Raw genomic sequence first — 22,894 nt, 5'->3', positions numbered from 1 at the left:
ATGGGATGTTATAAAAACTGATCTGCAAGCTAGTATTTTTAAGCCAGTATATTACAGTATAAATGTGCTGCATACCTGCAAAAGAACAACCAGGATCCCTAGAGTGTGGTGGCATTTGTCCATCTGTCACTTGTAGACACAATACAAACCTCACATTGAGATTCTGTTTCAGGTACAGCAGCTGTCTGCTGGACAGATTTGGAACCAAATCTGATGGGAAGGAAACTAGAGGAAGGAGCACAGTCCTGCCACTTTGCCCCGGGAGAGTCCCACTGTGCTACACATCAGCTTTTGGGGTCATTCACTGCCGACCTCTTTCGGTGAGGATGTGGGGCTGTCTCGAACTGGTAGCAAGTCATAATGACATGGAATGTGGCTGTTTTTTGGCAGATCATACGGATCCTGGCTGAAACGTCCGGTGCTGCTGAGTGCTCCCTGGACAACACTCAACGTAGGTTCTGTGATAAAAGAGAGAAGATGCATTCAACACTAGAAGCAGCAAACAGAAACAAACGCGGGGTTACACTTCAGTTTGCATTACAAAAGATCCTCTCTTCTCTGCTTCAGTATTCCTTGTCACAAGGCAGGTGTGGGAACAAAGAGGGGTATTATGGTGCTTTGGCTTTACACTAAGTTACACCTGTGGGTTTGCAGCAGGGCCCTGCCACAAGTACATTTCCTGACAGAAGCAAGTGTGCTTTGTCTGTGCATAAACAAAACCAACCAAACAAACCCCCCCAACAATAAACACAAAATTAAAAAACCCACCCACCAAACTAATTTGGGGATTTTAATTAGTTTCATAACGAATTTTTAATTAGTTTTTATAAAAATCCTTAGAAATGTGGGGAGGAATGGTGGGTTTTGGAGGAATGTCTAACTGGGGACAGAAAAGGCAAATGGTATCCTATGACAGAAGACATAGACTTTATTCCAGCCTAGAGAGCATTGGGATAAGGAGGATTCTACCAGACCCCCAACTTTTCTGGAACTACACCAGCCACAGTAACGCAGGAACTTGATAGGGCCCCTGTCAGTCAAATACAGCCCCGTTGTGGGGGGGGTGGAAAGATGCTGGTTTTCATGTCAAGAAGAGGAAACAGATTCTTTCTATCCCTCCCATAAATTTACTCCAGCTGTGTTCAGTACTTAACTGCTGCTGTGGGTCTGCATGGCCAAACCAGCTCAAGGACCGATCCGCCGCTGACCAAGGCCAAGCCCGTCAGCACCAGTCACAGCCCCTCTGTGGTCACATATTTAAGAGGAAAAAAACCCACCAGTGGACGCTTTTTGCCACCAGAGGAGGGAGTGAGAAGATGGAAGAAACTTTGCAGACACCAAGGTCAGTGAAGAAGGGGAGGAGGAGGCGCTCCAGGTGCCACAGGAGAGATTCCCCTGCAGCCCGTGGAGAAGAGCATGGGGAACAGGTTGTCCCCTTGCCACCCACTGAAGATGATGGGGAGCAGAGATGCTTCCTGCAGCCCGTGGAGAGGCCCCAGGCTGAAGCGGGGAGACACATGTAGAAGATGTAGTGACCTGTGTTGGAGCAAGCTCCTGGCAGGACCTGCAGCCTATGCAGAGACAGGCCCCAGGCCACAGCATGTTTTCTGGGGGCACTGGGGGGCACCAGGATGGAGCAGTGTGGGCCTGAGAGACTCATAGATGTTCTATGATTTTATGACTGTACTCCATAGCAGTGACCCACGCTGGGACAGCTGGTGAAGAGATGGAGCCCCGTGGGAAAAGACTGACGTTGAAGAAGTTTGTGGAGGACCCCATGCTGGAGGAGGGGAAGAGTGTAAGGAATGCCCACCCCCCCCTTTCCCGCTAAGAAGGAAGATTACTTATGAGGAACTGATGGAAACCCCCATTCCGCCACCCCCCTGTGACACCTCAGCGAGGAGGAAGGGAGAGAAATAATGAATAAAGTTGAGTCTTTGAAGAAGGGAGAGGCAGGGACAGGCTTTTTAAGATTTGGTTGCACTTCTCATTATTCAACCCTGGTTTCTGTGCATGTGAGTGTGGTAAGATGGGTTTTTTCAATTCCCTGTTGAGTCTGTTCTGCCTGTGACGCTGATTGCGGAATGATCTCTCCCTGTCCTTATCTCCACTCCTAAGCCTCTCAAGAGGTATTTTCTCCCCCAGCTGAAAAGGGGAGTGAGAAGAGTGTCTTTGCTGGGAACCCGGCCTCCAGTCAAGGTGCAACCACCACAACAGCCTAAAATAGAGTGCGATCAAATGCTTAGCTTACGCTGTTGTTTAAAGACAGGCCTTCAAACCAGGGAAATTGAGCGCTCTCTCTAGGTTAGAGATCAGAGCTGAAGGTATTTAAAGCTCTGTCCTTGTGATCTCTACCACTTCCCTGGAAAAGACGTTGTTAGATGGGTGGAGCAGAAACCAGAACCCGAACGTATCGCTTTTTTAACTTATTTTTTAATGTGTTTTGATTAACCTGGCTCAAAGGAAAAAGTCCTGTGCTCTTTGTTCTTAACCTTCAACATCGAGAAGTACATTTTGCACTTACCAACTTCATAAACGTTCCTATTGGCTGAAGCAGAGCCAGCGATCTCAGCATACGGGGAGTCCCCGCGTGCCGGGGACTTCATTTCCACATAGCCGCATTCTGAACTTCTGGGGACAAGAGCTGGTGGGTCTTTTATAGTAGCGTAGGGGTTCTCAGAACTACTTAACGAGCAATTACTTAAATTATATTCGGAGTTCTTCACTAGATCTGCAACAAGAAAAACACGTGTTTCTCTCAAGCATGCTAGTAGTATGGACATCAATGCTACACAGGGTGTTGAGTTCTAACAACTCGCTCCCCATCAAATATTTAAATAGAAACCAGTCATAGCACTTCCAAATGGTTAGACAGTCCTTAATGAATCCACTTCTACTGCTATTCTTGTTTATGGCCCTTGGTCTTGTCATCAGCAAATTCCTGTTGCAGTCTGAGAACTGTCAATTCTGGTTAGAATAGTAGCTGGCATTCAATACAGATAATCCCAGAGTGGTTGGGGTTGGAAGGGACCTCAAAGCACATCTAGTTCCAACGCCCTGCCGTGGGCAGAGACACCCTCCACTAGACCAGGTTGCCCAAAGCCCCATCCAGCCTGGCCCTGAACAATGCCAGGGAGGTGGCAGCCACCGCTTCTCTGGGCAGCCTGTGACGGGACCTCACCACCCCAACAGAGAAGAATTCCATCCTAACACCTGATCTAAATCTACCCTCTTTCAGGTTAAGGCCATGACCTTTTGTCCTTTCACTATATGCCCTTGTAAACAGCCCCTCTCCAGATTTCTGGTAGCCCCCTCCCGGTTAGGTAGTGAAAGGCTGCTACAGAATCTCCCCAGAGCCTTCTCTTCCCCAGGTGGAACAAGCACAACTCTCTCAGCCCGTCTTTGTAGGAGAGGTGCTCCAGCCCTGTGGTGACCTTTGTAGCCCTCCCCTGGCCTCACTTCAGCAGCTCAGTGTCTTTTACTGGGGAGCTCAGAGCTGGACACTGTACTTCATGTGCTTTCACTTTCTGTGCCTTGGGCACTGTGGCTTGAGCACTTGCCAGAAAAGACTGAGGCAAAAAGTCATGAAGTACCTCAGCCTTCTCCAGATCCTGGGTAACTGCATCTCCTGTTTCCTTCTGGAGACAAGCCCAATTTTTCTCTCACTCTCATATTGTCACTGATGGAGCTATAGAAGCTTTTGATGTTGCCCTTGATGTCTCAGGCCAGATTTAATTCTGTCAGCACTTTAGCTTTCTTAACCTGGTCCCTGGCTGTTGGAACAGTTTCTCGTTATTCCCCCTAGACTACCTGCCCATGCTTCTACCCTCTGTAGGCTTCCTTTCTCTGTCTGAGTTTGCCCAGGAGCTCCTTGTTCATCCAGGCAGGTCTCCTGGTGCATTTGTTGGGCTGCATCTCTCCAGAGCTTGAAGGAGGCAGTCCTTGAATACTAACCAGCTGTCTTGGGCCCCTGGTCCTTCCAGGGCTTCGTTCCATGGTACTCTACTGAGCAGGTCCCTGAAGAGGCCGAAGTATGTTCTCCTGCAGTCCAGGGTAGTGAGCTTGCTGTGCACCCTCCTTACTTCCCTGAGGATCTAGAACTCCAACATTTCATGGTCACTGCAACCAAGATTGCATCATGGTACTCTGTTACAAGCATTACAGCAGTCTAAAGGAACTTTCTCTAGACAGTCTCTCTCTAAACAAAATACACAGTTTCCAAGAACAAAATTAAGTTATTTGAGAAGACCTAAACCAACTAAATTTATTCCTACTCCATCTTTATTTACTAGGTCTCATGTCAGCTGTCCTGCTGTTTTTGCCAAGCCTGACACTCAGGTCACAAGCCTAGAGCTACCCAAGCAATCCCACTGCACCTTCTAGAAACCAGGCATAACATCAGCATTCCTCCAGTCTTCCAGAATCTCCCCATGCAGTGGGGTAGCCACAGCCGGGATCTCTCAGAAGTCCCAAGTGCTGGTACATCTGCTCTAAGAAAATGTAAAGCTGAACTCTGAGCGTTAAACTGTTTTCTTAAAAACCCCGGGTCTCGGGCGGAGCTGTTGTTAGACCAAGGCTGGGGATGGGCAGGGAAAAATCCTGCTGCAGACTGCTTCTGATGCTGCACCTGATCCCCAGAACCTGACAGTGAGAAGGACTAGAAATGAAGGTAATTAAATCATCTAAAGATTAATGGCACTCAAAGTCCCTTCTAAGGCTTTCACTGGGCAGAGACATGAGGAGTGTGATCCAGCCTTTTTGGGATGCTTGAGATTGGGAAAGGATGAAGCGACAACAGGATACAGAAATTCTCACCCCTTCTCAGGAATTTTCTTTTGACAGACAATGTGCTGTGTTTTAGCAGACAGGAGGCTTAGCTGGGAAGATGCTGCTACAATTTACATCTGCAGCAGCCCAGATGATGAGAAACTACTTCAAAAAGCCTTGATTCTGTGTGGTGGGGATTAGAGAAAAGGATTCACCCAACCCCACACCTATTTAATCAAAGTAATTTTGCCAAAGCAGATCCTTATTTACAACACCCATTGATTTATGAAAGTAATTAGTATGAAAATAGTTGTATGACAATATGATGAGAGTTTTGCATATCATGTCTGCACTGGGCATCAGGTGGATTCACCGCTCCTCACAAGGAGTCACTTTTTTGTCTCCTTGAAGAAAGGTCGAACCCATAACCCTGAACCTCACGCACAGCCAGACCACCTTGGCATTACCCTGAGCGGAGAACCAGGAAAAATTCCCTGCTTCCCTCTCTATCCCAAACACAGTAAATACCATTCACCCTCTCCTCCTCCTCCTTCTTCCTTCTTACCAAGCTCGTTGAGGTAGCCACCATGTTTCCAGTCTGCAGGCAATGTTCCCGCGTAGTCCATGACAGTTCCTCGTTTTCCAGGTTCCACGTTTTTAAGGTTCACAAACAGCTGATTGGTTTTGGCCTAATTCAAAGGAAGACAGATAACAGAAACTGAAACTGATGGGAAGTTATAGGATTTCCAGGTGCTAATCAGGGAAAGTAGTTTGGGTTTGCGTGGCCAGGTTTTGGTAGTGGTGGGAGGCCAGGAGTGGCTTCTGCAAGAAGCTCCTAGAAGCTTCCCCTACATCCAACAGAGTAAATACCCGACGGCTCAAGGATGGACCCACCGCTGGCCAGCGATGAGCCCATCAGCGATGGTGGCAGCACCTCTGTGATAGGATGTTTCAGAAGGTAAAAAAACCCACAGGCAGACACTTCTTGCTGCCAGAGAAGGGAGTGAGAAGATGAAGAAACTCTGCAGACACCAAGGCCAGGGAAGAAGGAGGGGGAGGAAGCGCTCCAGGCACCAGAGGGGAGATTCCCGAGCAGCCCATGGAGATGACCAGGGTGAAGCAGGCAGTCCTCCTGCAGCCCAGGAGGAAGATGATGCCGAGTAGAGATCCCAGCTGCAGCTCCATGCTGGAGCGGGTGGACACACCTGAAGGAGGCAGTGACCCCATGGGAAACCTGCATTAGAGCAAGCTCCTGGCAGGACCTGCAGCCCGTGGACAGAGGAGGCCATGCCACAGCAGGTTTCCCTGGGGCAGCCAGTGGCTCTGTGGGGAAGCAGGCTGGAGCAGTCTGTCCCTGGAGGTCTGAGCCCCACGGAAGCCACGCCGGGGCAGTTGGTGAAGAGCTGTAGCCCCCATGGTAAGGATTCATGTTGGAGAAGTTCATGGAGGATTGTCTGATATGGGAAAGACCCCACACTGGAGCAGGGGAAGCATGTGAGGAGTCCTCTGCCCGAACAGGAAGGAGCAGCAAAGACAACGTGTGATTAACTGGCCACAATCCCCATTCTGCCCCCTCCTGTGCCGCTCGGTGGCAGGTGGCAGAGAATTTGTGAATGAAGTTGAGGCCAGGAAGAAGGGAGAGGTGAGGGGAGGTGTTTGAACATTTGGTTTTATATCTCATTATCCCAGTCTCTTTTGATTAGGTAGGAAATTAGATGCATTTTATTCCGCGTTGCGGCTGTTTTGCCCATGATGTTATCTGCGGAATGATCTCTCCCTGCTCTTATCTCAACTCATAAGCTTTTGGTTATATCTTCTCTCCCCTCTCCAGCTGTGGAGGGGAGTTATAGAGCGGCTTTGCTGGGCACCTGGCCTCCAGCCAGGGTCAACCCACCACAAAAAGAAACCAAACGTGAAACATGATGGAACCAAATGAAATAAACTAGAAGCTAATTGACACAGGAGCACTGAGATTTTGATGCTCTACCTTTGCCAGGGGCAGTCTGTCCATGTTGTTGACATGAGGTGGGGTAGCGCACTGAGTCAGAGTATGATAACTGGGGTTAGAGAAATAGTGACTGTTGGAATTTCCACCGGTACTGTGAGGGATGGCTTCTGAAAAGAAAAGAAAATCAACAACTATCAATAACATGGCATTTCTTTCTGAGGAGATGCAACACTCTCTAGTGCCTCAAGAGCACTCTCACCTTTGCTGACAGCTCTTTCTTGGCTCTGAAAACTCTTTCTGCCACCTTCTTCACCTGCTGCCTGCCTTAACAGCTGTGTGCAGAAGACGGCAGTGCCTGAAGTTTCACGTACCCGTTGCGTCACTCCCGGGTTTGCTCTTTGCCTTCACTTGTTTCAGACTTGAGCCTCTCTGCTCCCTGCCTCTCCAGGAAATCTTGCCACAGCTCCTGTGAAATCCTGACTGGCCACAGCTACAGCAGCCGCCTTTGTGCAGTCCAGCTGTTGGCACGGAACTAAAGTCTCAGTAGAAACTGTATTTTGCCCATTTCCAATCCTGTTTTTAAGTAGACACACAGGAATAGAAAAGGCCATGCCTCCAGTGTATAACGCAGAAAACCCTTTGAGAGTGCAAAATATCACACCACAGAGTGAGGTACATGGTCGCTTGTTCGTTACAAGCAGGGGAAGCCACCCGCAGAGGATCAAACGCAGAGACTAACAGAGAACAGGCTGAGCGGCTGGAGGTGCTGGGGCAGCACCCTCTGAACTGGGCTGAACTGTCTCTGACAGCTGAAAGGTAAGCACGTACATCTGCCATCACACCCCACTGGTCCCCTGTGCCAGTTCACCGGCACGGCTGCCAGGGTGGTCTCTCTGCCCCGTGAAAGGCAACTGACAGCAGTGTCTCAGGCTTCCTCTTCCCACAGGTGGAAGCCCTCCCCTGCCTCTCCTTCCAGGAAGCCTCCCATGGCAGTACTGTAGACATCCTCTTCAAAACCACATATGCGCCTGCTCACAGCAACCCTTGCTCATCCCAAATGGTGAAATGGGCACTGTTAGGGGCACGTGAGAACCCTTCAGAGCTCAGCTAAAAAAGTGCAATCTAAAGAGATGGAGAAAAACCCCCACCTTCAAAATGTCACTTACCTGGAATGGTGTAATCTGCATTGATGGCCCTCAGAGCAGGGGTGTAGGTCACTGCAGGCATATTCTTTTCCTTTTTGCTTACGTCTGTAAAGGATGAACAGCACCAGCAGGGAAAGCAGAACCATGACAAGAATGATGATGCCTGCGATAGCCCCTATCTGATAAGAATCAGCAGGGATGGCCGTACTGGTGCGACTTAAACTCTTCATGTTTCCAAGTATTATTACTGCAGCTGAAATTTAAAAAAAAGAAATTAAAAATGTGGCATGAATTCAGAGGCTTCTGTGTCAGGAACTGAAGGCAATTTTTAACTTCTAAACCTTTCTGCTAATTTAACTGTGTTTAATCAGGCAAAACAATTGAATGATGTTTGATACCAATGTGAAGACATTCCTGGCCTTAAGGAGAATCATTCATGTTCTGCCTAGAAAGAGGTGTTTTCATGGACTTGAGAAAGTAACAACATTTTCTAGGCAAAAGCTCAAAGCAGGTCAAGCACTCGCTCCATCAGCAATTCTGCCTTTTTGGAGAGGACAGCGCTGTAAAGGCTGTCCTGTCCTGTTCCAGACTCCCCAGGGAAGTGGTCACAGCACCCAGCTTGACTGAGTTCAAGAAGCGGCTGGACGATGCGCTCGGTCCCATGCTCTGACTTGGCTGGTCCTGTGTGGAGCCAGGAGTTGGACCCTATGATCCTTCTGGGTCCCTGCCAACTCAGAACATTCTAGGAAGGACTCTGTATTTCACACAACTACACTGATTGCTTTGCTCCAGTGAACTATTACTGAGGCATGGAATACGTACAAAATCCACAGAATATACATCACTTAACAGGATGGACTATTTAAACCTACGAGCTTTATCAGACTAATTTAGTGAGCGATACAGAGATGGAATGTAATAGGCTAATCCAAATTTCCTATCAAACAACTAGGAGAATTTACTTGGATGGAGGCTTTACCTTGATCACATCTGGCCCCCTTCCAGCCTGGGCTGCAGTAACATGTTCCCGTGATGTGGTCACACGTTGAGTTGTTCAGACAGTCACAAATCTGCCGAAATCCATACCCGTATGTACCCTGAGGGCATTCTGCACCAAGAGGATGTATCAAAACACTGGCCAAAACTGAGGCTCCCCTGAGGGTTGAGTAATTGCTCTTAGGCACCAACACTTGCCATTCCTACTCACTTTGCTCACAGTGCTTCCCCATGAAGCCCATGCGGCAGGTGCACTGCCCACTGATGTGGTCGCAGTCAGCTCCGTTCTGACACTGGCATAGCAATGCACAGTCCTTCCCATAAAAACCCAGGGGACATCCTGCAATAGAAGGAGCGGGAAGAGAACTGGAGTGAAGCAACTGCTCCAGAACTAAAATGCAAACATCCTGGGTAAGTATATTAATGGACTACAGCCAGTACTGCACATCCGCAGGGGGAGCATCTGAATGTCAGAGTCATTCATTCTGTGTGTGCACATGACAGACTCTTCCACAGGGATGCCCAGCCGCAGCCAAAAGTTGTCTTCCTCTAAAGCAAGGCTAAAGAGGAGTTCAAATGTAGTTGCCAGCACTCTGCCAGTGCTTGTGCAGCTGCCTCCCCTGCTACCGCGGAGGTAACGTGTTACATCTTCTGGGCCAAAAATGCTTAGCAGCGTGGGAAGACATCAACGACTGAAATGTGAAAACACCAAAGGAAAGTTCTGTCACTCGTTTATAGACCAAGAATGGATGACAAAAGTCACTTACTCTGTGTACAGTAAAGGCCAGTCCATCCTGGGGTACATTTGCACTCCCCATCGCAGGCACTGCAGTAAGCTCCATTATGGCAATTGCACGTGTGGATGCAGTTCGGTCCCCAGTGGGAAGGTGGGCAAGCTAAAACAACCCACAGCAATTCATTAATTGATCTCAAATGACAAAGATCAGTGATATCCACAAACAGAGCTGCTTACATTCACATAGAAGCACTGCTTCACTTGGTGTTTGTTGTTTTGCTTTTAAAGCCATTTCTTGGGCTACTCCATTCTGAGCAAATCGCCACAGGTTGGGTTTTCTCTAACTAAGGACTTCTTTTACTCTACATAAAAAGTGTTGAAAAAAATTGGAAGTGTCGAAAAAGCCAGCAATTCAAACTTGATCCTCAGTAACTAGGACACTCATACCAGCTTTCTCCACACAGAAAGCCAAGTAACTTTCCTCTTTTCATTATTTTTTAATCTGCAAGCAGTTATGTTGAACACAGCCAAAGGTATAAGTCTTCTAAGCCTCAAAACTGAAGGAGTACAAACAGAGAAGGTTGAAACACATCTCACAGCCTATAGATTTAGGCTAAATATGAAGCTTAATTCTTTAATTTCTAATGTTAGAGTCTAGGTAATTACCTAAATAGAGTGCAAATGATCAGGACTGTACCTTTATCAAGTGGACTCTTGCTGCTGTGGTTGCATTGATGAATATAGTATTTCTAAAAAATAGAAATTCCTGAATCCTTTAAATGCAAAAGGACTCATCTATGTGTGGGCTGCATTTTTGCAAAGTGGTGGTTTTGCCCAAATTTCACTTCATTAAGAAATATACTACATTGTAGTGACAATAAAAAAAAGCACTAAGTTTGGTTTTTCTTGTTTTTGCTTCAGTTGTGCCTTATGATTCTTTTTGTTATTGTTTTTGTTTGAAAATAGTGGTCAGCTATGAGGGAATGTAAATCCCATACAGATGAAAGGTTAAAAGTTTTAAGAAGGTTACTGGTTCCAGAAGAATTTAATGGAATCGTTATTTTCCATGTGAACAAAAGGCCTGTACACAAAGCAAAGAAACTTGCTCTGTTACAGCCCATGAGCACAGTCTAAATAGATGCTTCCATTCATATTGCTGGCACCATTTTCTTGTTATTGATTTGTGAGTAAGTCTCTCCTCCTCCTAAATACCCCTATTCTTCTACTCTCCAAAATACCTACTTATTTTACCATAAAACCAGACACCTTTCTTGCTACTGGCTTCCACAGGAATCGGCTCAAGATTTATCTTGCTATGATACTTAGTTGTGCATGCCAATCCTTCACAGAATTTAGACAGCAAAGAGTTTTTTTTCCAAAGTCACCAGCTGCTACATTGCACTGGTACAGAGCTAGTTAACCTGGACTAGCCAAGCCATAAATGAGTTACCATAAGTGACGTGAAACCAATGTGGGATGGTATTCGGAAATGCACCTCCATGGAAATCAGCACAGTCTCTTTGGAATGTTGACGTATCAGGCTCTGGTGTGGCTTCTTTTATTCACAGAAATGGGTTAACTGAAACTTTGGAATACAGTGTTTCGGACCGTGTGGATTTTGGTACTTCATGGAATCAATCTATTTCTTGTGAGAATTCTGCCTCAGGTATTTCTCTCCTATTATCAGTATTTTCATAGACCTGACAAGGCATCTGGAGAATGCTGATTTATTTAATAAAAGAACTCCTATGAAACATAATGAAATTAAGACCTCTGAGTGAGTAACAAAGTTTTCACTGGTTTAGCATACCAAGGCAATACTCCCCAAGTGAGGTAGAATGACAGTAAAAACGGGTATCTGCGTTGTGCTTTTATGTGGCAAGGTTCTGGTGGCGAAGCGGGGAAGCAGGGGTGGCTTCTGCAAGAAGCAGCCAGAAGCTCTCTGCAGATCCTCTACAACTCTTCTTGGGCAGTGAAAGACTGAAAATCGGTCTCTTCTCTCATATTCTCCATCCCACTTCTTAGAAAAGCCAGAGTGCAATTATGTTGCTGATAGTGCTGATAAACTGAAGAAGAAAACTTTCGGATTTCTTCCTCCCATACCACACAGTCCTCTTTTCTGACTTGGACAGTGGGGTCTTTTACTACAAACTAGATAATGTAAATAGTCAAACCCAGACTGATTGTTGTTAAAAGAAAGGGGAACATTCCATACTTACGTTGAGAGCAGTCACTACCAATCCAGCCAGGGTAACACTGACAGGATTTATCAATAGGATTGCACGTTCCGTTATTGGTGCACGTGCATATTCCAATGCAGTTCTTGCCAAATCTGCCACTGGGACATACTGGAACAAAACACAATTAGAACTCCTTAGTAATCAGAATGGGATTACCTTTTCTTTATTTCAAGAGGAATCTTGATACTAGGATCAAGACAGGTACTGCTTAGTATAATGTTCAGTAAGGCATTAGAAATTCTGGGAAGCCCTTTATACATGCTCATTATACAAATAATAGAAATAACAATACAGTGGGTTTCATACTGTAGGATCAAATGTTCAAACAGTTTAAACCTGCTTAAGATTCCTAATTTATACGCTGCAAGCACTACAACAGCAACTGCTGTTGGTTTTATGGCTTCCAAGCGACGGAAGGAAAATTGCTGAAGTGCCTGGTCTCTCTGTCCCAGAGAGTCTTTACTACAACTTGTACCTTTGTTACAGAGGGCTCCTGTAAATCCAGGTAAGCAGTCATGTAAGCCAGTAATATGGTGGCAGGGACCACTGCTGTGTACACACTGGGGGCATGTCTGGCTGCAGCGGTGTCCATAAAACCCAGGGGAACAGACTGGAATCGGAAAGAACAAACCGTCATTCCTTCCTACACTTTCTATACAGCCGTGAACTACTCTTCAGAGCACTTCCTGACTCTGAATTAGCGCTGCTTTCTAAACACACAAGGCTGGCAATGGCGTCCTCATTATTCGTGCAGTTCAAGGCTTTACACTCACAAATGGAGATTTGCTCGTCTTCCTCTAGGGTTTGCTATATCCCAGCTCTTAATGACTTAACTGACATTCTGTTACTTGTCAGGCCATGCTGACTTGGGTTGCATGTGAAATGCATCTCTAGTTTTTATGTTATACACATTTGACTACACATAGTATGTCCTCTCCAACACAAACAACTCCTAAGGCATATTTGAAGAAAAGTCATTTAAAAAGATCGACTGGACAGTTTTATCTGTAGAGGAGTATGGTCATCTTAGACCTTGACTTCTTACCTGTTTCCTAACTTGGAAAACAAATAGCCATTACTTCACTGAGAAAAACTTACCAATGTTTTCCAGTGATCCTTTAAGTACTCATGACATGATACAGCCAGCTACACATCACCTAACTTTTAGAGAACCTGAGACCAGAAATAGGAATTCACTTAATACTTACGCAAAAGGCACAAGTTTTTTAAAAGAAAGGAGGAAAAAAAAAAAAAGGAGAGGCTAGGGAGACGGACAGGGAGAGGCTGTTCCATAAAATCTCCTCCTTTGCTGCTCTAATCCCTTCTGGTATTTTTTTCCTGATAAATTAGAATATTAGGTAGCTAAGCTACTCTAACATACTTTGTTGCACTTAGTTCCTTCCTCTATTGTGACAAACCCTTTGCCTGCTACTCCACTTATTATGCATATACATATGTTCCACACCACCTTTCTGACGTGTGAAGTGTGGGAGGAGGATATTTCCAGACACCGAGCAGAAAGCAAACTATGCTCTTTATGTCATACAGTGTGTCCTGACATCACCAACGTGTTGAAACTAGTCCGTTACACACGCTGTTGTGATGACATCATCCCGGGACAGATATTCCATTTTTTCTAGAATCAAGCACAAAGTCTCTTTCCAGCAAAATCTTTTTCCTTTCCAAAGATAAAGATTTCACTGAAGCCAAAAGCAGTGTCTCCTTTCCAATACCTGAGGTCACGCAGTCAAGGTCTGTGCTACGCCTGAAGTCGTCATCTCCACCCAGGATAGTTCTATCACACCGGCCAGCTTATTTTTAGAACCTGTTACAAAAAGATGCTACACTTTTACTACGGACTTTCAAATCATAGAATCTACCTACTTTAACCTGGCTTCATTCGTTACCATACTTTCTGTCTCTGGAGATCTGTCTGCCCTAGTGTCTCACAAACTACTCATCGATGGCACAATGACAATACTACTATTTTCTCATCATTCACTCCAATTACTTTTATTATTTTTGCAGCCTTGCCATTTCCCAGCGGTATCTGAGTGACTGAGGGGAGGTCACACTGTGGCTTTTGGGACGACAATAAGGCCAAGAACACTCTGGGCTCAGTTAGGTGAGTGCTGGCTGTGGGAGCCTCTCTCTCTTTCTGTGAGGACTCCTGTGGAGAGAGTCCACAGAGGCTACTGACCCTTGAATACAAACAGGAAAGCTGAAGCTTGCAACGCTACAGTATCGCACGGAGACACAAAACTCCAGAACCCTCTGAGAGGGGCAAACTTAAGAATGTCAACTCCATCTTGCGGAAGCTGGAAGAGTTTTCCCAACACTTACATAGTCATTTAGGTGAGAACTCAAATCCCTTCCTGGAGATAAAAGGTTTGTGATAGCATGCCTTTCTGCAGAGTTTCATCATGTTTTCAAATTACCTTGCTCTTCATAGACAACAGCGTCAAACACAAATTCTAATGGATAACCAAATACAAATACTTCCTAAAACCACAAGGAAAATGCCAGAGAAACCTTGCAGAAAAGTGCAACAATTTTCATGCAGAACAAAATATGTGCAGAGACACTTGAGTTCTCAAGTTTGAAAAACCTAAGTGGAAGCACAGCTTCTGCACAACTGATCCTCTTTTTGGCTGCCAGAGCCAAGCTTTCTGGGTTCCTGCACGCAAGGCTTTACGTACCAGAGCTGCCAGCACAGCCCTGCATATTTACAGCTCTTCACCACTTCCTGAGGAATGGTTCTGTGAAGGCGCGCAAGGTTTCAGATTGACCCGTCTACTCTCCTACTCCCCGTTTGTCTGTGGATCCCACACTCAACAACATTTCCATACCTGTGAATCACAGATGGAACAAAACAGCCACAGAACTGGCCCTTGTCTCCTTCCAGCCCCACACAGTCCTCTTGTGCACACCAAGTGAAAGGCAAGACCAAGCCCCGCCATAGTGGAAACTCCCATTGTCCTTCAAGAGTCTCTTTTGTACCTGACCATCCCGGCAGACAGCGACAGGAACCCGTGGTGGGATGACAACTGTCTGCATGGCTGCAGTCACAGCGTTCAGCGCAATCCATACCGTACGTGCCATCCTGTGGAAACCAAACAAACAACCCAGAGATGACGACAGCTGGGAGCTAGAAGAGAACAAGTTCTGGTCAGTCCTGCCTCAAAAAACAACCACGCATCTCTCCTGAATCCATAAGCTGCGTTCTTAAGATAAAGCACTTTGGGCTTCTGCAGCAGTTTTTGTGTCCTGCATTTTCATTCCTTCAGTTACGAGGGGAAAATAAAGAATTATATTCTCTGGAAAAATCCCAGAGGAGGGACTTGGAGACGGTGATCCAGAACATGGCAACCTACACTATCAGAGGCTGCAACGAAGCCTTCTTGGACTGTCCCTCTAATTTCCCTAACAGCTGAGGTCCTACTCCAGGACCGGGGAATCCCTTGATGAGAAAGCAGTTCAGACTCCTTTCTGCCTCAGCTCCTGAGTTGTCGACGTACTGGACAAAAAGAAGATACCACAGAATACCACAATTTCTACAACAAAGTACTAAAACGTTAGATTAAAATGTATCTTCAGGGTAAAGCTCATTGCCTAAACAATGCAAAGTGTATCCCTTTGATTAAAAGTCCTTCTCTCTGCACTACAGCATGTGCTGTTAAAAGAGAATTTCTCTGGCCAGGAGACAGGGCACAAAACATTTCTTCTGGCTACGCAACGTTTTTTGAACCATCAAGAGAAATTACAGTTGTAGGTTAAACACCCTTCTTGCTGTGCTGAGCTGTGCCACAAAAGCACAGCTGATTTTCATGGAACTACATCTGAACGTCTGAATTTGCCTTTTCTTCTTCCACAGAAGGTGGCACATACATCTGGGGGCAGTTCCATACAAAATCAATCTGACAAACGGAAAAGAGCAAAAATCTTCACAACTGCATTTGTAAAACAAGGGAAAGTACAGCTGTGAACTGATCTTACACGAGAAGTGTCAAAACTAAATTAGCAACATGGAAAAACCCCACTAGGGTGGGGTGATACTTATGAGGCTGCCCACAGCAAAACAAAAAAGGAAAGAAAATCCATGCCAGGGTTTAAAACGAGCTAAAAAGAGGCTTTGCCTTCTAAATTAAATGAATTTATCAGTCCTTCAAAGTCAGAATAAACCCTATAGGAAAGCTCCTTTGCTGGTTTTGGTGTTCGTGCCTACAATTCTACTAGGTTCCACAGCATTTACCTATTCAATTCCAGCAATTTCGAGTCTGAAGTAGAACAAAATCTAAGAGCACTCAAGTGCTAGGAGCCCTTGCTCATGGCAACAGTACATTTTTATACAGAGAAAAAGAAAAGATTAGGCATTTCCTTTGCGTATAATCAGATTTGCAAAGAAAGGAAATCCTCAAGTACCTAATTGAAAAGTGGTATGTTTAGTCTGCTATTTATTTAGACTTAAGTAACGATCTGGGCAGTGATAGGAATTTTCTGAAGTTACTGAAAGAAATTGAAATACGTTGATTTAAATAAACTCCTCAAACAAGAACAAAACCAAGATAACTCTGGACTCAACTGAATTAGTTTCCCATTCATTCTCCTACTCTGGAATTCGGAGGCAGAATATGCATTGGAATATGTACATGCTTACAGACTTCACTTGACACAGGCAGAGAGAGACAGCAAGACAAGGAGCATGGGCATGCTAAATTATCTGATGGAGAAATGCTTTTAAGCACTATTGTGGCTCTATTTGCAACAGTGAAGCAAATGCTATGAGACACTACCCATCTGTTTTAGTAAGTCCGTTTTGGAAGAGCTATTGGAGCTTGGGAGATCGCATCGTCCTCCAGATCAGACACTAAGTGATAAACAAAGCTGCCCTAGGACAAAGAAACATTAGTCTTCTGATGGAGACGTACTGTTGAAAACGCTGCATGAACGTGCACAGATGGAACTCTAATCCACTTTGCAGAACGTCTTAGAATTTGTCTGTCACTCTACTCAATCCGTCAACGTAAACTGTAGCTCACCTGGAAACTAAAAACAACCACCAAAACCCCAAACAAAAAAAAGCTGAGTATTCTGAGAGAAGTTCAACAGAACAAATTTTCATGCAAAACAAAGTCGTGGCTCCCAGTTTAACACTGTAGTTCAGCTATTCCTACCACATTACTGCTCAGTAGAGCTCCTCCAACCTGAGAGAAGCTTAAAGGTGAATTTCCCAGAAAACCAAACTCTATCACTGGAAAAGATGGACTCTGGAAAACCCAGTTTTTCAGAGAAAGAGTTCATGTTTTGACTACAAAATGTAATAAAAAACAGTTATGGAATAAAACACATCAGGTTTGACTTTTACCATTTTAAAACCTTTGAAATTAGATATTTTGATTGCTCTCCCCAAGCACAAATTGCAAGGTGCAGCAGACCTGATGCAGCAATGTCATGTCAGTGCAATGAATTCTAACTTTGCAGTTCTCAATGTCGGCGTGACGGCGTCAGAGCCCCAAAAGGAAGGCAAAGACCTGTCTGTCACTGCACTCTTCGCAGTGCCTTCTCACAGCTGACTAAGAATAAAGGCAACTTCTCCGTTCATATTGTACCAGAGATAGAAGATAATTTAACTAAAATTATGTTGTTTGATGTTAAGTATCTATTTCTGGCACATTCTTTCCTCTCATAGTTTTTTCTGCTTTAACAGAAGCACTCTGGAGAGCATTTGATGCCAACAGGGAAAAATCTGGGTCTGTGTTTTTCAACAAATTCTAAAGGAGCTGGAGAAAAGTCTGAGGCTCGACTTTAAAGCATGAAAGCAGGAAGAGTTTTTCATCTGTGCATCTTAACTGTGTGTTTTCTGCACTTCAGTGTGTTGCACTGGAGAGTTCTTCCCAAAGATTTGTTGGCGCGTGTCCCTAATCTTCAACCCAGTTGTGTATGGGCTACCAGGAGCAGTCCTCCTTGGAGACTTATCCCCCCGACAAAATTCAGTGCAAAATCTGGTGAAATTATGAAACTACCTGGCAAGGGAATTCACATTTTTCTCCTCTCCAGCCTGGAGCACAGGTACAGGTTCCATCCAGAGCACTGCAAGCCCCTCTGTTAAGGCACTGGCAAGTTAAGTTACAGCCAAGCCCCCAGGTACCTCTGGGACAATTTATTGAGCAATCTACACCATGCCAACCTGCCAAAAAGAAGAATTTCAAGTGACAAATTAATCCAAGTTTTCCCCCATTCCTCTCTGAGGACGTGTTTCACTCTGCCTATCAGGCAGCATCTTTCGGAGATGTGCAATCCCAGGGTACCACTAGCTACAAGCTAGTAGCAGCAGTTTCAGACGAGGACTTGTCCACGTTGGAACAAGGGTGGTGAAGGGCACCTCCTGACATCTCTGCACAGCACACATTTGCAGATGGGTGCCACCATGCAATAGCAATGCAGGGCAGATCGGCAAGGAAAACACAGACACCTTGAAATTTCACTGCCAAGCACCAGAGGATACTGAAGGTTTAAGGCATGGGTTGAAAAAGCAAGGACTGTATTCCCTACATTCAAGCTGCTGCTGTCGTCATTCTTCCGCCAGTACTGAACAGATGGAGTTCTGCAATACAGTTTAGAAACTCAAATCCTAGACACAAAACAGAAGGAAACATAGCAGCAGTGCCTAAGTTGCATTTCTCCAAGGATACATGGAAGACCTCCTAGATCATTGCTGTACTTCCCTCCAGATGCAAAAAAGACTGTAATGGGAAATGGTTCTAAAATGCACCCTTCACTGCTGATTATGCTGGGTAGCAATGATTTGCAGACTGCACGCTGGAGGCAGAGAAATGGAAATGGATTTTTAAAAATGTGACCATCTGATACAATAGAAACGGCAGGAGACAGTCCGACGTGACCATCAGCAGTGACACAAGCCAAGGTTCTAATTTTGTACCTTGTTTACAGCAAGCCAAGGGAAAAGTAATTCTGCACTGAGCCTAATCAATAGACTGTGCAAAACACATGGATTGAAACGAAGCCGCCTCGTGCCCTGGATAGAGAACTTCACATTTAGGGGTCATTTCAGGCAAAAATCAGTCCCTGACAGAGGTGGGCAGGCACGTGCAGTTTCTGAGGGGGTACAATGTCCATCAGAATTACTGCTGGGAGGTGAGAGCCAGGCAGGGAGGTCAAGGAGCGTCAGTCTAGTCGCACGAATACTGGGAGACCTAGAAAGTTTCTCACAGAAGCAGGGAACAGCGCGCAAAGGCTTGGAAGGGTCTTAGGCAAGGTTTTCTCAGAGAGCTGGTGAGGAAAAGAGCATTCAAATAGAATAAATTGCCAGGAGATACTAACATCAGTGCTAAAATGGCAGGAAGAAATCGGTGCCTCTGTGTGGCTGAGAGGGGCAAGGGTTGCAGCCAGAGGTCATGCACACCCAGGCTGAGGGAAACCCGCCTATGCATTTCGACTAGACAGGCTGCTGTCAGACACATGGCAGGCATGCCTGTGGTACATCCAGCAGATGACAGCACTGCCACCAAGAGAGAAGTGGTGGCACACCTCAGGGTAAACACCAGTAATTCACTAAGCCGCAGCAGCCTCCAGCCCACTGAGAACACAAACATGAGGCATGTGCACTCTTCTTGGGGCAGATGGTTTCCTAGTTTTCACCTCCCAGAGCAGCAGATGCATAAATCAGCTGGTGATATGGCCTTCAGGGTGCTCTGCTTTTTATTAAGTTTCTTTCTTCTTCTCTACTTCCAAAACTCAAATTCATTTTATGATTAGGGAAAAAGGAAATTAATCTGAAGGGATGCTTACCTGCTTTGCAGGCACAAGAACCATCTACTGGTGAACAGATGGCTTCGTTTTTGCAGTTGCATACAGATGAACAGTTTATTCCATACGTCCCCAGAAGACAGGCAGTACCACAAGCAGCACCCTGAATGACACAAAAACAGAGTCTAAAAACTATTCAGACAATAGAACCAGTACATTCTGTAGACTGACTCAGGTGCTACAAAAGCCAGAGAACATGCCTGTTCCAGGCTGTCACTAAGGTATCTGAAATTTCATGGCGAGGGACTCCTTCATGCTCTTTAAGTCCACAGTAAGCATTACTTTCCTGTTAGTTGTTGGGAGAGCTCAGGTCACACAGCAAACACCACTTGGTTAGATCAATGGACAGTATCTTAAGTAATAAGGAAGCCCTTCACGAAACCAAATCTCAGTAAGACAGCAGGTTCATGGAACGTGGATGTCTACGGTATTTTTAGGAATTAATTTGACTGAAGTTTTCACAGTTGTTGTTCCTACAACAGTCACCCTGTAAATATCCAAAGCACAGGTAACCGCAAATGCATGTAAAAGCTGCAGAATAATCCATCCTGAACTGCAAAAACAAGTGTCTTGCTCTAGATTTTCTCTGGATGGAACATCAGGAGCTGCTGCAGCAAGATAATGATTGAAACCATCATTCCTCCCTTTATTTACACCTCACAAGCACATCCTCCTACTTATCACTGTCTTACAAAGTCACTATCTTTTCTTTCCTGAAATGCTCTTCAGTGCTGAGAACCAATCCCAGATTTGCCTCAGAATCTTAGACAACGCCCAGTATTATTTATGTACCTAAATACCGTTACCTTTCTTTTCCTGTGGTGGAGAAAGGACACTCGGGCACCATGAAGAACTTGGCAATCAACTAAAGCCAATGGAGTTGAAAATGTACTGTGAAAGAGAGACTTATTTACCTTAAATCCAGGGCCACAGGTGCATTTTCCAGTCACACTATTGCAGTCAGCACCATTTTGGCAGCTGCAGATCTGCTGACATGACTCGCCATAGAATCCTGGAGAACACGTCTCGTTGCAGTAGAGCCCCGACCAGCCAGGCTTGCAGGAGCATTCCCCAGACACAGGGTGACAGCTGCCAGGAGGGGATGGAAGGATAAGTAATTCAGGACTAAATGTGACAATCTACAACTGAACAGTTCTTGAGATCTAAATTAGAACGTATTTATAAAATTAATAGTACTGGCATTTTAAGACAGACATCACTGTCCTGTTTGGAGTGGTTTTTTCGTTTCTGCAGAGGAGGACACAACACACATGAGATAGCACTGGGTATAAAGCAGAGTCATTGAATATTCTTGGCCCCCCAGTGAGTGTTACTAAGGCATACTGACTCATATACTGATTCACACCAAACTTAGGACTCTGTAATTTGTAATTAGATGTAAGAAGCTGCAACACTTCTGAAGGTTTTTGATGGGTTCTCATGCAGTAGCACTGGGTATAAAGCAGAGTCATTGAATATTCTTGGCCCCCCAGTGAGTGTTACTAAGGCATACTGACTCATATACTGATTCACACCAAACTTAGGACTCTGTAATTTGTAATTAGATGTAAAAAGCTGCAACACTTCTGAAGGTTTTTGATGGGTTCTCATGCAGTTAAGCCTAATTGGCAGTAAGATTTATACATTAAAAAAGGGAATTAAAGAGATCTGGAGAGATACTGCCTATTCTGTAGCACCCTATGCAATTTAACATTCCCATGAAAAGCTTTTGACCATGTACACAAAGTCTGTGAGAAAAATGCAAACTTGCAAGATGGCCTATACTTTGGCTTAAAAAATACAAATGTGAAGTAGGGGTGGAAGATCACCAGAAAGAGCTTACAAGACAAAAGAAAAAACCCTTCTAGAAAAGTACGTAGCTACAGTGTGCTCTTTTTACACCAGGTGTCACGTGAGTAAAGACATTCCTGTACAAAACAAGGCGCTAATGTTGACAAAGGCAGACAGAGGCCTTTTTTGCTTCTTCCTGCAAACTGCATCTTTAGAATGACAAGTTTCTGTAAACCCCCCAACCTGTGATGGGAAGTGGCAGGGACGTATGGATCTGCTCATACCAGGTCACAGCGCTGTTGCTGTACCCCACTGAGGAAACGGGGTTTATGTGGCCTTAGTCTCAGCCAGCCAGTGCTCACTCTCCGTTTTCTCTTGACTGTTGAGTACCAAGGGAAAAATGGATACTTTCACCTGGTCACAGAGAACAGAGGGCTGGGTTCAATACACACTCTAGCTCAAATCCTTGCATATCTACCAAAAGAGGCAATCAACAAGAACCATTTGTGAAAAAACTCTTTGCCTAAGAGGCTTGTTACCTGCTGCTGCTCTCTGGACCCCTGGAAAATAGTAGAACCTCCCAGGTATACCTATATCTAACCCTTCACGAAGCATAGAGGCTGCTAAGCACAAGGATGGGCTTGCCCTTCATGCCCTGGAGCTGCCATCAACTGACCACATCTACTGATTTCAGTTATTTTGCACTTACAGCACACCAGAACGTGCAAGGGATGTATGATCTATCCTGCCTACACACAGTGAGCAATGTAATGATCTACCCACCTGGTAAACAGAGACAAAGGTCCCACTTTGTCATAATATTTATTTGGCGGGTAAGCAACCAAATAAATACAGCAATGAATATTAAGATCACATATAGCTGCAAGCACTGTAATTCAGAAGCTCTTTTGGGCTGAGAGTTTCCTGATCCAGTTAGGGAATACCAGATTCTCTCACAAGTCCTTCGCTGCTTCAGATTGCATGAAAGTACTAGAAAAATCAGGAAATCTTTCTTTTCAGATTTCTATCTTCTCTACAGAAGAACAGGTTCAAGGGTGTAAAGCCTACCTCCAGGTAGTGGGCCTGTGCCAGGGACATCTTTTATCACACTTGAGACCATAAATTCCTTTGGGACAAAGCCTTGTTTCACACTGCTCTCCAGTGTATCCTGCTTCACAGAGACAGGCACCACTAATATGGTAGCATTTCCCACCATTCATACACTTGCAGGGCTCAATACACTGCACCCCGTAAGTCCCCACTGGACACTCCTCTTGGCACCTATGAGAAAAACAAACAAAGAAAAAAGTGGGTTATTTCCCATCAAATACAGCTTTGGGACATTCCAGGGAAATCGAGTTTATGAGCAATCTCTATACGGCTCTAAAAAGCTTCTGAAGTGGAGCAGTGATTTATAGAAATTCATGTTTCAAGTACTTTATGT

The 22,894-nt window shown here is 45.1% G+C and overlaps 1 protein-coding gene across 1 annotated transcript; it reads right to left on the bottom strand.

The window, feature by feature from the left end:
* Positions 1-224: 224 nt before the first annotated feature.
* On the bottom strand, positions 225-22,876 carry LOC311204494 (uncharacterized protein; the record flags this gene model as incomplete). The annotated part of the gene is given in 17 exon segments (XM_084280911.1): positions 225-458; positions 2,525-2,731; positions 5,303-5,456; positions 6,755-6,882; positions 7,882-7,946; positions 7,948-8,113; positions 8,840-8,968; positions 9,068-9,196; positions 9,624-9,752; positions 11,812-11,940; positions 12,308-12,442; positions 14,833-14,935; positions 17,856-18,019; positions 19,642-19,762; positions 20,574-20,748; positions 22,519-22,731; positions 22,830-22,876. Coding segments are annotated over 17 exon segments (2,355 nt in total). The 3' UTR covers positions 225-297.
* Between the last annotated feature and the right edge of the window lie 18 nt (positions 22,877-22,894).

Source organism: Gallinula chloropus (assembly GCF_964237585.1).
Source record: "Gallinula chloropus genome assembly, contig: HAP1_SCAFFOLD_177, whole genome shotgun sequence".
NCBI classification, from domain to species: domain Eukaryota; kingdom Metazoa; phylum Chordata; class Aves; order Gruiformes; family Rallidae; genus Gallinula; species Gallinula chloropus.
This window is presented reverse-complemented; position numbering and strand designations above follow the sequence as displayed.